This window comes from Orbicella franksi, chromosome 6 (genome assembly GCF_964199315.1).
Source record: "Orbicella franksi chromosome 6, jaOrbFran1.1, whole genome shotgun sequence".
NCBI classification, from domain to species: Eukaryota; Metazoa; Cnidaria; class Anthozoa; order Scleractinia; family Merulinidae; genus Orbicella; species Orbicella franksi.
In genome coordinates, this window is record NC_138150.1 from 10,259,101 (window position 1) to 10,277,233 (window position 18,133).

Consider the following 18,133-nt stretch of genomic DNA (forward strand, 5'->3'; position numbering starts at 1 on the left):
GCTTTTCATTTGCCGCGAAAATGGCGGCAGATACCAATCAGTTGAAGGAATTACGTGAGTTTTTATGTGCGGGGAATAAAGATTCAGGCAAAAGGTTAATCCAAACTTTGAATCCTTCGAGGAAAGCAAGTCAAACATAAAGAACGGCATTTCGAAGAAGTAGCAAAGGGAAAATATGCAAGGACCCGTGTTTGTCTCACAATGAAAACCACGGACTTAAAACGTTTTATGCTTCGCTTCATTTAAAAATAAAATGACTATGGAGACAACCATCACCTTCGGACCAGAGACATATCAACTGAGAACAACGGTAGCTTTATAACTAAGTGTTACTCATGTTGTTTCTAATTGCTTTCGTTCTTCAATTGTGACTTTTCTTGCATGCAAAGTAACGTATAAAATCGTGTTCTTGTGTAAGTTATTTATAAAATAAGTTGGCAACCAAAATTTACGATCTGGCGACCAAAATTTTTCCGTTAGTCGCCAGCTGGCTCCCGAACGAAAAAGTTAATTTTGAGCCCTGCTTAATTATTAATTTAAGACACATACATTCCCTTGTTGTCCTTTTGAATGGTGTATCCCTGGTTTTGAGCAACCTCTAATGCATCCAGCCAACAGTGACCTGAATCACAAGTATTGCACCAAGATCTAGTGTCTCATATAGCAAGCCTGTAACATGACTTAAGTGGGTAGAGCTTTGTCACAGATTCTTTCTTCAGAGCTTGCTTGTATTTTGAAATGTTCAACATAACTTATGTCATAGCTAACAAAGCCCCACTGTCTCAGTATACCTAGATACATGCATCATACATGTGCTCATGGCAAGAGCAAAGTTAATTTTGCTTTGCCAGAGAAATTTTTCATTTTGAGTGTGTGATGTCATTGTACAGTTAGACCCTGCTAATTCAAATTCTCAGTTACTTAGAAGTCGAACCATTTCCCTTGGATTGGAACTATTTTTTGTTTCCCTTGAGAGTTTGAAAAAGCAGGATTCAACAGTACATTTATTGGCATTGGCAGGTTGGTAAGACAACTGATTTGTGCTTTTAATTTAGCTGTGCATATATTGATGCACTTGAGAAGTTTAAAGAGCACTCAAGAAGCCAGTCTGTGCCTTAAGCTACTCTTATGTTTTTTTCAGGCTCTTCAAACTTCCCATGTGCATCATAACCTGATGATGCGCACTTAAGCATGAATAGACTATCAATCATCAAGTAATGAGATATGACAGCGACAAGACCAGGAAGACTTCTTATCTTGCCAATATTGCCATTGCAAATCAAACTTAATTTCTAATCAGATGTGATTCTCACCATCAGATTCTGAATCTGCCCGTAAGATTAGATGATCCTTAGGCATGGGTTGAGCAATTGACCCTGCTAACTCCCCCTTGGGACCCTTTGTTGACCAAATGTAGTGCTCCAGGGGATGGTAGATCTTAAAGCAAAATCCTTCTTTCTTGGATGGCCTCTGCAGAATTTCACAACCAGTCAAGAGCACAGTACCCACCCACTGGCCATGCTGTCAAATCAAAGCAGGGATGTGTCAATATATGAAGTACAATGTAGTCTCCTGGGCCGGGTTATTCAAAGCCTGATTTTAAGCTAACCCATGATTAGCAAGAATCTTTATTTCAGTTTTGTATCATTGCAGTAACATATTGTTTATATTGTTTGGCCTTTTGCTTTGAGTCTAAATAATCTCAAACTACACAAGACATAAAACATTTTCATGCCAGAAAATTTTATATTTTGTTTGATTTTTATGGACTGGGTTAGCATTAACAGGCTTTTGAACTACTGAGCCCAGTAATGTATCATTTGATTAATAGTACCAGATATAAATTATCACAAATTTTGCTTGTGATCATTCACATTACAATGGGCTGTTTTTTTTTTGTGACTTACAGAGTCATTAGAGATTGAGAAAAGACAAAGAAAAGAGTAAAGGGTCATCAACATTACAAGCAGGAATACAATATTACCATGAAAGAGAAATAAGAGTCCAGTACATCAGCCACAAACAAATAAGGGACCACGATAATAAGTATTTTCTGCATGAGAAAATAGATTTCTTAGTAACAAAAATACTTGTAAATAGGTATGTTAATTTTTATATGGTATGTTGAAGAGGCCATTTCGTATTCTCGGTATTGGACTGGAAGTAGCTTGCAATGGAGGCTCATGCTGTGAAATATCATTAAAAAGAGATGAATCCCATTTGCCTTTGAAAAGATCCCCCCCCCCCCCCCCATATACCTTATTCCAAAATGGCCGCCTTTTTGGTATTCTTTTGTTTACTTGCAAATTAGCCCTTGTTGCCTCGTTCTTAAACTTAAAATTCAAAGGAATATTTTCCCTAAATTGAGGCAACAGGGGCTAATTTGCAAGTCAACAAAAGAAGACTAAAATGACGGCCATTTCGGAATAAGGTGTATTAGTATCACCCAACTAGTGGACTAATGCAAATCTTGCATTTTGATTGGCTACGCTACTAGGGGACTATTAGTAATAGTCATTGAGTAGCGAAATTGGCGCCATCGAGCTTGACGCTTTCTTTCGTTTTATTCCCAAATAAATATTTCTTCAACTTGCATTTGCTAACATTATTGTTGCCTTTTCTGTCCGACTAGTTGGGTGATACTAAAACAATTAGACCCTTCGCCCTCAAGGGCCACGGGTCTATAGCCCATTCGGCTTGGCCTCATGGGCTATTGACCTGTAGCCCTTGCGGGCTACGGGTCTAATTGTTAATTAGCCTCAGTTGCAAGGTAGTTCCAGTCCAATACTGAGAATACGAAAATGGTCTATTATTCTCTTGCAGTTTGATTGGTTCTAACTTGTGATCAATCACAGTACAGACGCAGAGATGAAGTCATAAACATTTTTGTTTTGTTTCATAGAATTATTGATTTGATAGTAGACAGATGGATTTTGATAATACCTTTGCACTTTTGTAAATAAGCAGCATTCCCGGCTTCACAACACACCAGAACTTAGCCCAACCTTTCAGTGTACCACGTACCTGAAATTAAAATTAAACAAACACATTGCCACAAGTTCCTAGAACCACATTATACTAGCCACCTCTACAAATACAGAAAATATATAATATGCAGTTGAAACTCTAGTGAAAGAACAACTTGGGGATTCAAAATAGTGGTGGCAAATAGTGGGGTGGTGAATGGTAAATGCGAGACTTTGCATGAAGTTTTTTTTTTTTTTTTTTGCAAGCCCAAGACGTTTTGACTTCTTTAATTGAGAGACTGAGACTTTAAAATGTTTAAAATGGGAGCTTGAGACCTTCAGATTCTAAGACATTCAGACGTCTTTTAAATAAAAAAACAAACAAACAAACAAACTGGTACTTTAAGACTTTCTTACCATTGCTAAAAATCAAGACTGCCAGACAGTTTTGCCAAAAAATCAAGACCACGGGATGCACATAACAGCTAAAAAAAATGAGACTGCAAGACCCGTGAAATTCAACAAAAATTTTGCGAGACCATTTTTGGTTGTTTACAACAGCGAGCTTAGGAGTGGTCACAGGGGCTTTAAATTACATGTACAACTGAATTGATATTCTAGCAGGGTTTCACAGTGGTGGTAGTAACTCGAGCTGGTCACTTGTGGGAGCACTTAAAAGCAACATTGTCTTCTACCTTGAGCCAAGATGAAAGAATAATAACTGAAGGGTCCTTCAATGCACTTGATAACTCCTTTATTCTTCGCTTCTGTTCTTGTCTGTAACTCTCTTTCATGGCCTGCACAAGTAATTTAATTAAGAAAGAATAAAAATAATAATGCATTGTGAATATTTAAATTAACTCTGAGAAACTAAATCTGCTAAGAAGCTTCTTAATCAGTTCAGTACACTGTAATGGTAAACTACTATATTATATCATTTTTTGCTTTATTGCACAAGTTTCTGCTTGTACCTTAACAAAATATTCCTTACAACTACCATAACTGAAGAAGAAATTTCATTTGCAAGATCAACAACATCAAGTTCCATAACAGCAGGCCAAACTTTCGAGATAAACATTCAATATATAAGGGTTAATTGTCTAGCATACCTTGAAAGACTCCTTGGTTGTCTTCCTTGGAAAGTTAGGAGATCTTTCAGTCTGTGAGAGTTTCTTCTCCAGATGCTGCTGTTTCAAAAATGGATCTCTTAGACAATTATGTACTAAACAGTTTAACTTTTATGTCCCAGCATGAAAATTCTCCCCAGGGATTTCACTGCATTTTGTATTGTGTTAGTAGGGAGAATATGATCGACATGCCAATATCATAACAATAAATTGAAGATCCTCAACTGCAAACTCTAGACATCAATACTCAACACACATTTTTAGCGGAGCTCCGGCAGAACACCATACCCATAAAGGAAAGTAAAGGAAACCCATGAATTGATTTTCTCAAGGTGATCAGGCGGTATTGCCTGTGGACATGTACGCATGACAACAACGACGGCGGAGTTGCGCAAGATGGCAGCCACACTCCAGTTATAGTCAATTGACACCTGTCAAAACAAGGTACCTGTTGACCAATATCACGTGACTATATCACAGGCTCAAGTTTAGAGCTCATAAGGTTCACACGTTTTTTTTAAGTTGACTGCTGACCAAAGGCTGGTTTTTGGTTGGATCACGGGTTCATTTCGGGTTAACTTGTTGTAAATAGTTGTTTGGAAGCCGGTTAAAGCTAACCCAGGATCAAAAGTCAACCAAAGTATAAATTTCTCCTGTATACAAATGTTTTTCACTGCTTTTGTTTCGTGCAGTTTGAGATTACTCAAACTCATACCAGAAGGCCACACAATATACAGAAAACTTCAATGCAAATTTACAAAACTTAAATCAAAATTATCGCTTATCTTGGGTTAGCTTAATTGAGCTTTGAACAACTGAGAGTTCCGCTTTTAGGTTTGGCTAAATTTATATTATTACCATATACCATAAAATCCCAGATACAATGGCCCCACTTATAAGCACCATAAACATACAAATAAGGCCTCCTGACAGATGCCCCTCTTTTTCCTACAAGACCTAAAATAACCCCTGTTTATACGCAACTAACTAACATGACCGGTAACAGAATACTGTACTTGAAAAGTAAAATTTAGTGAATAAATTTGCAAAAACGTAACATGAAACCCTCAAATGAGTGATTTTTTGTCCTGGTGGTCATTTCCAATAAGGATTTTAACTTACAGTGTAAGGAGAATAAATATGTTGATTGCCTTATTTTTGGTACAGTTGAATCTCAATTAGGTTGGGACTAGATGAAATAGTCTGGATAATCGAGGGTCCGGATAACCGAAAATATGAATATTAATGACAAACTGTTTAAATCAAGCAACATTTAATCGTTACAAATCGTTTGGAAAACAATATGGTTTACTGTACATCTTGAACCACTCAACTCTGAGCCAATCAGAGCTCATTCGAGTGTTCTTCTTTAGTTACAACGCATGTGATCGAGCGCTGCTTTTGCTCTTTAAAAACAAAACAAACACACTTTTGACTGCACTTTTAAATGCTATAGTTTTAAAAAGAATATTGCTACGGATCTTGCACATGACTAATAAATATTCATGACAAAACTGGGACTAGGGAAAAAGTCCAGATAATCGAGAAATCCGGATAATTGAGGTACGGATAATCGAGGTTCGACTGTATACATCAAGGTTTAATAATCTGGCTGCTGCCATATATATTACATACCAATCTCTCTTTATCTCTATCCCTCTTGTCTGACTTGACAAGTGGGGTCGAATTCCTTGAGCTGGATCCATCAAATTTAAAATTACCCTCTGCATCATCTTGAGCTGAAGGAAAATGGCATTGTCAAATTCACAGCAATGTAAGGTTACGAACATATAGTTGTACTTGTTAGCAGATAAAGCAACATAACTGATCGTATAAGGAGCTTGAGTTATTTCAGCCACTTTAAATTGAAGGAAACCTGAAAATAATAGTTTACTGAGATTGAAAAACAACAATGAAAGAGATAAAAATAATCCATAAAGGAGAAAGGATGGTTAAGGACTGAGAAGATTGTCACACAAACAATAAACTTGAAAAATGTAGGCTAAACTTGTGCAAAACGTGACTAGCTCCTCTAAGGCAAATTAACATTTCTAAAGTACTGGCTTGCATTAATTTTTTATCTCCATGTGCACAATCGTCATGTGTACATACAATAAAACATATCATTATACAACTGCAGCAAATTCATCCATATAACGAACAAAATGAATGCAAATATACATCAGAATATTATTACCAGTGAAAAAACCTGTCTACACATTAAGGTCATTTCCCAGTATTGCATTGGACATCCCTACTGCGCATAATTTCACGCGTGATTAGCACACGCGCATTAAAAAATGGCGGCTTTTTCTTTACGGCTAGGCCTCGACATAGAGGTAAATCGTCATTTTCTCGCAAATGAGTATGGTGACCTATCATTTCGTTCTGTTGTTTTGAATTGAGTAATTAATTTCTCTGTGTAAAATATATATAATCGTCGGAAACATGAATTTTGCAAGCAATCGTGACTACAATCATGGTGATATTATAAGGATTCATATGGGTATAAACAAGGTGCTGTTGCTCCTAAATGAAGATGGGGACCCCTCATTTTTAATTCAAAATTTAATTTCCTATAATATAAACAATCAATAGGCTAAGTTTCACAAAAATCTCAGTGCAGTTCTATTTCAGTGGAATTACCTTAAGATTGGTCAAATGACAAGTAAATCACCCTTAAGAGAGCTTTGTGCTAAATAGACATTTACGATCCTGGACATATGTTTTGCTGAAACCTAGCTTTGACAATGTTTTTTGTAATGCACAGTCATGACTGTTATTCATGTGCAGTGTTAAGCATTGCATTTGCACTCATTTTAATTTTCGGGTACACAGTAACACTTCTATAAATATTACTGACAGTACTTTTTCATTTAATTTTCTTAAAAATGTACTAAGCTGAGAAGAACAGATCAATTTATTTATGAGATCAAAAACCTATCACAGCTACCCTGCTGTGTTGAGAATTGACTAACAAAAGGTTTTAAGCATGCACGTAGTTTTAGTTTGACACATATCTTGTTTATTTTAAAGGTAGCTATAACTTTTAATAAAGGAAATCCAGAATTTCTAGATCAGAATCACACACCAACAATAACAGATTAGCTTGCATAGTGACTTCAAGAGTATGTACTAATCACAAGTACAAGGTCTTTAAAATTAACATTACAAAAATTTGTTCTTTATTTTTAGCCAGATCTACAAATCAAGTCACTTTTTAACCTGATACCAAAACAACGATGCATTAAAAATACGAGAAGCAACTATCTGATGAATAAATATCAAAGATTTGATTTCAGTTAATTATTTATTGTTGCTTGATCACTGGGTTTATCACAAACGAATAAAAATTTGCCACAGATGACAAACAAAACACTCCCAGGGATATCATTTCAACACAACAACCAGTAGTTTAAGCTGCAAGTCTTGATCAGTGAGAAACACACAAGGAAGGAGGTACAACACAAAGGCTTCTGAAAAAAGCCTGCTCAGAAAAAAAGCTTTCACTTCCAGCTGTTAAAAATGATAATTTACACCACAGTTTGTTAAATGCTGTTATTAACACCATATATTCAAAGTCTACCTTTGAAGGCATTAAGAAACATGTTAAAGTTTCCCTGTCTTATTGAAGATGAGACACCCAAGAACATTTATGGCTTAAACTAACTTGCAATTGATTGACTTCTAGAGAAATGTACACAAAAAAATGTCCACAGCAAACTACTACGAAATCAAATAAACACACCTATTAAATGTGATTTGCTCTCGATTCAAACAAAGTTGATTCAATACATAAATTGAAACAGCCATATGTTGCCATCACTGTGGCAGTAGCTTGATAACAACACATTTTGAACAAAGAAGAAATCATAGAAAATGATCAAATAACAAATGAATGTTCTTGAGAACATTTAATCTAGTCCCAAATTTCATGATGCAAAAATGTAAAACAGAACTTACAATAAATTATTGTCACAGAACTAACTCAATCATTAGCTTGCAGGTGTAGATATATATATACCAGACATAAACCCAGAGGAGTGTCTAATAGCTGAGCTCTTTCAAGTATTGGGCAAATTGCCTGCTAAATACACATGTAAGCTTGTTTGGGAACTGAAAATGTGACAATTGCCATATTACCTGTAACTAAAACTTGCAGTGGAACTTGTCTGTGCTTGCCTGACTTATCCTTCTTTGCTGACATAACAACGGTCATAAAAAATTACATGCACCCAAGCTTCATCCCAGCACAATATATACATCAATGTATATACAAACATTCACTCTTGCGAGATGCATTAATTACCATGTCCATAAAATACCTATTTCCTGTTGCAACCAAAGTTGTCATTGTCACTCTTGATAATGATTAGAAGACATTCGGGAAATTATGCACAGAGGTTGAATGAGGCTGGAATCCAAATATTTTAATCCTTGCTTTTAAGCTAAAAATCACAAAACCAATCATTGACACGAGAAACCAAACATGTGGTATCAACAAAATCTTTCCTAAATATGAATTATTCAATGGCTAATAATTCTTGAAACTCTTACACATGCAAGGCAATTCCAAATTAATTTTATTTTCTTTCTATTTATTCAGTGAATCAATATTTATCAAACACCTGTGCCTTTTTTTAAAAGGACTTGATCAGTAATGGATAAAATAGTGAAAAAATCAACAAACGGATTTAAAATAAGACATTCAACAGAATGTTTACAACCTGCTTAAATACAAGAGTTGTAGGTACATAAATTTCAATCAACCTGATCTCAACAAAACAGTTTTCTATTATTATATTGATGACTTTTATTATTATATTATATCAGAGATGGGAAAACTTCATGAAGTGTGCATGCATGTTCTGGTCCAAATCCATGCTTGCTTTGAAATTCTAAACCTCCATTTGACTTGTATGTTCCTCTGTCTGACTTATATTTCTTACTAATTTAAAAATCTGAAATGCAATTTAATTAAAAAAAAAAAAAAAACCTGTCAAACATTTTATGAGTATTGAGAAACAAATTTATTCAAACAAAATACAACATATATTTCAACTAGAAAATGCAGCATTTGATATAATTTGCTTAAATTGAGACAATGCATGATTATTATAATAGGTGTATTGACTTGAATACAAAAGATAGGATGGAATAGGCAAAACCTTACGCCATCAAGAAGCCTCATAAAGCGTTTCACACCTTGACAAAATAACATCTAACGACTTTTAGACCTGCTTATAGGCAAACGAAAATGAACCATAAAAACTAACATTTTGGGGTTATCATGACACCATTATCAAGGTGATTTGTAGAGATGTTCTACATTCATTTTTGCTTGCAAGCCTGTGTCTTTCGAAATTATTACTGATTAGTTCTGCCTCCTTTATTAATATCTTGGATGACATGAAGGAAGATACCCCTGATAAAAAGGTAAAAATTAGAAAGTGAGTGGCACAGTTCAGTCTTAAGCAGCCTTCACTCGGCAAACTAAAGTTGGCAAACTCACGTTGGCAAACTCAAGTTGGTGTGTGTGAACGGCACAAATACAGTCGGCAAACATGTCGGCAAACTGTTGGCGACAAATAAAACTTGCCTCTATTCTTGCTAACTTTTTCACCAACATTTTCCATGTTTGGTAAACTCATTTCTGACGTGTCAACGCTTGACAAACACGTGTTGTTAACTGTCAACCAATCAAAACATGTGCTCTATTCAAGGGATTTATTCGCGTGACACTTCCCAAAATGGCGGATGCAATTCAAGATGAACATGAGGCCACTTTTAAATTTATCGAAGAGGTTCACAATTGTCCGGCTATGTGGAACGTTTCATCTGTAGTCTACAAAGATACAAAAAACGAACAAAAGAAAATGGAGGAGCTGGCGGACAAACTAGGTTTCATCCAAACCTTTCTATTTCTCCACCGCTTTCTGTTTCTTCTCTTCTCTTCTTCTGTTTCACTGTCATACGTGAGTGCCACTGTACCAAGTTGGCCGTGTTGCAAATTACCGTGTGTTGTGAAATGACGCAAGTTTGACCTGTGAAGGTATGAGTTTGCCAACTTTTTGAAGTTAATTTGCCAACATGAGTTTGCCAACTTAAGTTTGCCACGTGAAGGCTGCTTTACCATTGCACAACAAGGTGAAGACATTATGTTGTAGACTTACAAGTTCTAATTTTGCTTTCAGTCACAAAAAAATCTTTCAAACTAAATGTAGTTTTCTGAGTCCCTTTGTTTCAAAATAACATAACGAGCCTGAGACAGTGAAAATAACAAATCAAGCTATGTTATATCCATTTAATTGGTGATTGGTGACTGCAAACTGTGTACTCCAGGACACATTTACAAACAATTACATGTATCAAAATTTATTTTGTGTGAGTTCCATGACGGTCACATGTAGTTATTATTGGTTGCAAAGAGAACTTTGTGCAAACGCTGATGAACTGCCATTCAATGCCTTACTAAATTACCCATGTACTCGCAAATTTTCATCGAGTGGCCAAAAATTAGATGAATATCGCCCTTTGTTCCCACAAATCATCACATGACATACTGCAAGATTCTTCTCAAACTGTTATGCGAAAAAGTTTGCAAGAACAAAGATTGAAATTCTCACATCTCACTTGCACTACTTTTGCATAATACTGTTCATTAACATACTCCACAATTTTTTTGAGCAAAATGGTTTTTGACAGAAGTTATGGTTCATGTGAAATATCTAATTAATTAACGTTGACATGCATTATGATGCAGCACTAAGTGTGTTTGTACTAGTTACTCGTATATCTAAATTAAATTTTCATTTAGTCCACCAATCAGAGCACTCCAAGCTTAAACCAATCGAAGGTGAACAACTGCATCCCAAAGTTTGCAGTAGGTCACCAGTTGCAATTTGGCAACTTATGCAGTGCAGAGGGTTAACTGGGTATTGAACATTTTTTGCAGTATAAGAGAGGAGTTTAATAAACATTTCCAAGCATTCTTGTGACTTCCAGAAAATTAGGCAAGATGTTCATGATATATTTTGCACTATGTTTATGTAACATCTGAAATTTCCTGGAAAAGTTTGCGAGTTTCCTGATTCCCAGATATTTATATAGAATCCCCACAGAAATAAAAAAAAATGTTCTTCTCGCAAAACAACATCAATTAATAATAGACTTGTACCCACCCATCCCCCAACCCCTGTGGTATGTAATATTCACTTTGTAAAGCGAGTTTCTCAATGATACCTTTTCTATTCACCCTCCTTGCCCACCTGTTTACAAGTGTTTAATTTAGTTAAGCCTATTTTCTGACTTGTCTGTTTATTTTCAGTCAATAAATGGTAGTAACTCTAAAGCTTTACAGCTATTTCCGAGTGGCGTATATATATATTTTTTAAATCACAGAACAAATAAATGTTGCTTGCCTTGCATTGACTGTAAATCTCATTTACCTTTTCAACTGAGCTTTAATTTAAATAATCTGCATATTAAACGCCCTGACATCTCATGAACTGTACAGTGTTTTGCCACAGATAAAGAAAATATTTACTGATACAAACATTTTTTATAAAAGCCTATCTTGGCACAATGATAAGGTAACATAAGCATCACTAACCTGATGGACTTCCTCCGAGGGGTAAGCTTCGATCCTCTTCACCATTATCATTACTGGCCTTGCTCCGCGATAGATTTCCAATAAGTAATGCAGTGTCCGCTAAAAACAAAATTAAACAGTTTGAGCTGGCAATACACATGTATATGGTAAAAACTAGTGCTTTATGCTAGAGAAACTGGAGATATGTTTACCACATTAACAAACTGTGACACTATGAATGTTAACAGTCACATTGTTGACCAAACTTTGCCACAAAACAAACTTACAAACTGTACAATTAGTTGAACCCCTACAAATCAGACACTGAAGGGCAAGAAAGGTTTGAGGTAGACAAGAGCATCTTTAATATTATACAGCTGTGAGATCATTCCAAAAGGTTCTCAGAGGCTGTAATAAGCCTATATTGTTTCTTGCAAATTATCCAAATACAAGAGAAAAGTGTATATTTCATTCGGTCAAAACAATTAGGCTATTTACAAGATACCTTTTGCCTTCACAGTTTAAAACGAGTCAGACTGGAGAACTTTGGATTGCATGGAAATGAATGAGTTAGGTGAAATACATTTTTCATGAATCTTTTTAGTTAAATACACAAAACCTGTTTTGACATTGAGCTTAAAATAAAAGCAACTTGAAAGCAGTCTATTCAAATGGAGTAAATTAATTAGAAAAGCAAGAAAACATTAAGACAGCAGAATTAACTAAGAAGTCTGCAGAGTATTTGACTGACAAGACAAAATATTAGAGCACTAAAAAGAGTGAACATATGCAATAAAAATGCTATAACAGTATGTTAAAATCATAGGCAGAAGATATATACTATAATATCATCTTCTATCCACACACTTTACTGTCTCCCTGAATCGCAATGTATTCAATATTAAAGACCTGGCAGGCATGCATCCAAGCTCTGGTGGGTTTTGTGTTGTGAATCACCAGCATTTTCTTGAAAAAATGTGCCCTTGAGAGGAAGTTGTTGTGGACCTCTCTTAGTGCTGGTCAACAGGTGCTGCAGTAGAGCAGACACCTGCTTCAAATCTTATTAAAAGCACTGAAAACGTTTAGTAAATAATATTGCTATATGTAGCAGAGTCATATGGTATCCATTATTAAAAACTAAATCATTGGATAATGCAAATCAAGAGTTTCATTGGCTTAGCCATCTCAGTATACGAGCCATTATGCCATACTCTAGAAATATGGTATACATAAGAGTAATTTTTGGGGGCATTTTTATTTTTATTTTTATTAGACTAAGTTTAGTTTTGTGTATTTAGGGGACTTTTTAGTGAGACAATTATTTCCCTTGCATTTGTTGGATATGAAATAATTATAGCCAACTAAGTGCTACACGCCTTGTTGGCTATCTACCATCTCATGTCCAATGCACGCTCATGGAATGATTGTTAATTATTCATATTACAGAGGTGTTCATATTGTAGACTACATGTAACTGTCTAATACAGAAGTATTTATATAGTAGACAGGTGTCCAACAGAGAGGTTTCACTGTTATTTCAATTTGATTAACTGTAATTGCAGGAATAACTAGTGTTTCAGTATGTTGTGATAAAGACCAATTTAGACACTTCAAATTTGTCTCCTACCTCTTTTAGAACAAGTGTTTGCTGCTTGTGCCATGCAAAGATTTTGTATAGCTTTGCATATATAACATCACCTAATGCTATGATTGTGGTAGGGTATTAACTAACACATGCCTCAAAATTCTATGGCAATCCACATTCTTTGTGTCGTATTTACATGATTATCATTAATATCACATGGGGACTAGTCATTCTTCCATTTGTACTTTTGTTCCTCTCATTCTACAACATTGTGTACACTTGTAAAAGCTTGATTTGCACAAAGCAATTTGTGTCAAAGACATCGCAAGCTTGTCACATTGGATAAAATTGTACTGTCTTCTTAATTTGCCAACCACATACTTAAATGCTACAGTATATTGTTTAAGACCTATAGTAGAAAAGAGTATAGACTGTGAAAATTACACTGCATGCAGGCCTGTTTTCAACGCAAGCTATTTGCAAACCAATTGTCATCACTTATTCATGGCCAGTGAAGACAAGTTTCAATAAATATTTTGTTTACCAATCTGTTAACTTTACATTATATTCTCTGGTGAATTGTTAAAAAAGCACAAAATCCACTATACAACTACATCGCTCAAGTTGGAAATGACTAGCACAGACTGATTTGTTTTAAATCTGCAGATATGGTGAACTACCAGCAGGTTACACGACACTATGTCAGCTTAGTTACACCAGGCTTCCATGGAACAGAAGTGGGTGCCCCATGCAGGACTGTGCTCTAGAGGTGTATGGGTGCCACAGGCAACTAACTTTTCCCTTTGTGCGACTCGAAAAACTTATTTTTGCATGATATAAGCTCAAAGTGCTGGGCACACAGGATTTCAGTAGCCTTTGGGCTCTTCATAATTTGTCTTAGACCACAGCCCTGTCCATGGGAACTTCAATTACTTTTTCATAACTATTAGGTTAGTCCCTTCTGTGCAAAAGCTGTAGTGATTGTATAGAACCACAAGTAATAAATAATTATCTTGAAAACTGATACTACCCTCTGTGTGGCATTCTGTTTGCTCTTAGAAGAGGTCTTTTTGTGTTTAAATAAATATTCTACCAACAGTTCACCTGTCCTTAAATACCTAAATCAAAAATCAAAACCATTTTGGCATTAGCATCCTGCAAAAGCTTCTAAAACAAGTCTTGACATCAATGATGGACAAGAATTCTAATAAATCAAGTGGGTGTTGTTAAAACTCAGAATCATACTAGTTAGGTAAACTATATAGAAAGAAAAATTAATACCACAAATTTAGTGTTTAATGGATTAGTCACATTTGCCTAGTTTGTTATAGATGCAGATTCAAGCCTGCAGTTCACTTACTACTATCATAACAATGTAAATGTTTTGGTTTGACTGAGTTGGCAGCAAACTGTTTTCGTGTTATTAAAGATACATGAAAGGTAAATGTGCCCAGCTCTCAATATCAAATTGTCCATCTCAACTGCTACTTTATGTCTCTACCCTGTCCAACTTGGACAAAGCAATACCTTTTACACTTCCTTTCCAAAAATAGATGTGACAAGTCCATTGTGTAAACTAAATTATCATTTTAAATTGAAAGTGCAATATACTGCAGTAATCATACCCAGAAGAGAATAACCCATTCTTGAAAAAAACTCAGCCACTGGTTGCAAATGATGCTATCAATTTCACACTGAATGCCTTACCTTGTGTCAAATCTACCACTCCTTCGATAATTTTGAATTATGTTTTCAAAAGTTGTCTTGTTTCCGTGTAAAATCAAAAACGCACATCACGCATTATCAGTTATTTCCCACAAAGAACTTTTGACTGCTTCCTGGGCCATTCAAAGAAATCAATAAGCTTTGAATAAAATATTTCAAATCCAACAGATCAATCAAACAAAATCGAACTAAGCTTACTAACGCAAATTTCGAGGACTTTGTCGAACCCCATCAAAATATGTCGTGTTTAGACATGTACTTACCGAGAGAAAAGGAGCGGAATTTTTTTCGTTTCAGAGTGTTCTTAACCCGCTTTCCTTCTGCATTTTCGTCTTTCGACTCCACATTATTGCTATTCGACATATTTCGAATGGGAATGCCAGTGTTAACCTTCTAACCGGTCTGATTTCCCCATTGCTAACAGAACATAATGCTAAATCCCCGAGGGCTGACCGCAGCAAGTCCCAGGATCCGCACCTCACAAATAATTCATTTCCTTTTTAACGAGATCGCATACGGCAATATTTTGATATTCGGATCGCGAAACAGCCAGATTTCTCTTTCTAGAACCCCCACAGGAAGACACAACGAAAGTGTTCGATAGCTATTTAGCTTTGAGGAAATCGGAGCAGATGCAATGACACTATGCAAATTTCACATTGGCTATTTACAATACTTGAAAGTTTATTTTTTTTATGTTCGTCCGAAACGCCGAGTCTGTTCTGAAATGTAACCGTCAAATTCATCGTTTATTTACTTATTTATTTCTTTATTTATTTACGTTGGAGAAAAACGAGCCAGACAAGATAAACAATTCTCCGTGCGAACAAGTTTAAAAATATTCCAGAAGGAAATATTGATCTTGAATAAGCTCGCATTGCTAACTTGCGTTGGCTTGTTGCCCGATAAAACAGGCAGCCACTTTGAATGATTCGTCGAGTGAAAAATACACATTAAAAGAATAACTGACAAAGTATAAAGTGCACGAAAAGTGGGATAAGAAGTCACTTATCAATCGAGTGAAAACGCTCTCCATTACGCCATCTTGGTAGTATAAATTTCACTGCGCGGTCAAAAACAAAGGAAACTTGCAATATATAAACAATCACTTTCCATTGCCTTAAAAACAGAAAAAACGATAGGAAAGTAAAGGAAAATAAACTAAGGCTGTGTGCAAGACAAAATTTACGCAGGTAAAGAATTGAATAAGCACAACCTTCATTGTCTGACTGATAGAGTCAATGTCCTTGCTAATGTGAAATTTCGCACCAGATAATTCCTAAGTATTCCCAGAGGATTTTAAAAGAACAAAAAAAATACCTTTCTCCTCGTTCTTTCGTACACTCATTTCTGGGTATATCCTTCACACTGAGGCCTGCCTGAGCAGTACCTCCACCGAACGGTTTGCAAAAACCAAAGGTCCTTCAATATGGCGGCGGCCTATGGCAACACTACTCAACAGAATTTGACGTCAAATTTCACGCTGGATAAGATTGACACACCATATTTTGCATATCTTGAGACAATTATCGCTAATTTTATGCTGTATCAACTTTTTCGTTATTCCTGTGCTCCTTAACAGGTAAAAATCGTTAGTTTCCACCTACAATCGCCTTTCCTGTTTAATCAGCACGGGCAACCGGCGAGCCCGCTGTATAAACAGCTTTTCGTGACAGAAATTGCGGCATTTCCGGTGCTCGAGGTCCCGTCACCCAACTCCCATCAAAATTCAAGAACAGATCTAGGGCTTATTATAAGGCAAGATATGGTCAGGTGTTCGAATTGAAAACATTGAAACACAGGTCGCTAAACAATGAAGCCTGAATAGTTTTATTTCATACCAGGATCTATCGGGATGAAGCCAGCAGCCGAAGCATTTTCGATCTCCCAGTCGCTCCCAGAGCTGTCTGTCTGCAAAAAACAAGGAAGGCCAAAATCTAATTGTGTGTCATTTGATACGGGTAAATGGCTCGAAGTAGCAATCATAAACATTCAAAGCTGCTTGAAAGTTAAATAAAATTGCTAAATAAACCGCAGCATTAAAATGAATCGTGAATCGCCACACTGCGTTGTTTTGGTTACCGAACTCACCTCGTAACCGCTCATTTCCACAACACCTGGCTTGTTTACGGCGCTTTCTTCGACGAACTCGAACGGATCGTTGGCAGGCGTGATGGTCGGTGTGAACAGAGACGAGTCATTTAAATCCATTTGAGGGACGTTGCTGTCCTTCCTGCGTCAATCGTGTGCCCACTAACGTAATCAATGGACATGTAAATTTTCCATAATAATCTCACGAGTCGTATAGCACCGAATCGATAATTAGGTAGGAACGAACAAGGGCCTGCCTCTCGGGGGTAGTGATCGTGTTATCTTGATCACGAATATCAGCCTTCGACACAGGCCATGGCCTTTTGACAAGCTCACCAGAATGCAAGTGTAAATATTGATACTGTGGAACGAGGTAAGTAGTTTGGTTACCGCTTTGCATTTTTCCATAACAGAAGTAAGCTGATTGAAATATACCGTGTTTCTGAGTTACACCCTTTGCCCCGTAGCCTTGGTGACTGAGCTAGGAAACACCCAAAAGAGGGCTTAAAAAACTGTGTGTTGTGTCTGAAAATAATTATTAGCAGTTTTGCTTATGAAAATTTAATCACTTTCATATTCTAATGATGTGATGTAAACAATATTTGGGACATAGGGGTGATTCTGTTTCTTTTACATTACTCTGTACTCATTTTTGCCATGTACATTCTTTCGTTTTTTGAGAATTATTTTATAATATCATAATATCGAGGCTGAAATTTTGCAAAATTTCAAGAATATTTTAAGAATAACCCGAGGCTGAGAGTTTTCAAAAAAAAAAGAATTTAATTTTGTGTACCTAAAACTTGTAATTGCTACTCCAATACAGTGGAACTTCGATATAACGAAGGGCCAAGGGACTGGCGAAATATGTTCGCTATGACGGGGTTTCGTTGTATCGAGGTCCTTTTCCATAGATCTAGATTTTACCATTACTGGGGCGAGGAATATCGTTCATTATATACCAAAGACTTCGTTATATAGATGGTCGTTAAATCTAGGTTCCACTGTACATCAAAAATCAGAAATGTCATTCGCCATAATCTAAAAA

General features: G+C 36.1%; 1 protein-coding gene across 4 annotated transcripts in view; it reads right to left on the reverse strand.

Annotated features, from left to right (window-relative positions):
• LOC145491103 (oxysterol-binding protein-related protein 8-like) overlaps positions 1-17,525 on the reverse strand; it is a 34,040-nt gene extending 16,515 nt beyond the window's left edge. The window contains exons 1-9 of one of the 4 annotated variants that reach the window (XM_081470240.1): positions 17,086-17,525; positions 16,836-16,905; positions 11,706-11,804; positions 5,729-5,832; positions 4,076-4,153; positions 3,662-3,763; positions 2,944-3,024; positions 1,314-1,521; positions 550-622 (exon numbers count right to left, since the gene is read on the reverse strand). In XM_081470240.1, coding sequence (XP_081326366.1) covers positions 550-622; positions 1,314-1,521; positions 2,944-3,024; positions 3,662-3,763; positions 4,076-4,153; positions 5,729-5,832; positions 11,706-11,804; positions 16,836-16,905; positions 17,086-17,205 — 935 coding nt within the window. In that variant the 5' untranslated portion in view covers positions 17,206-17,525. The other 3 variants (XM_081470241.1, XM_081470243.1, XM_081470242.1) reach the window with 3 other exon arrangements.
• Positions 17,526-18,133: the final 608 nt, after the last annotated feature.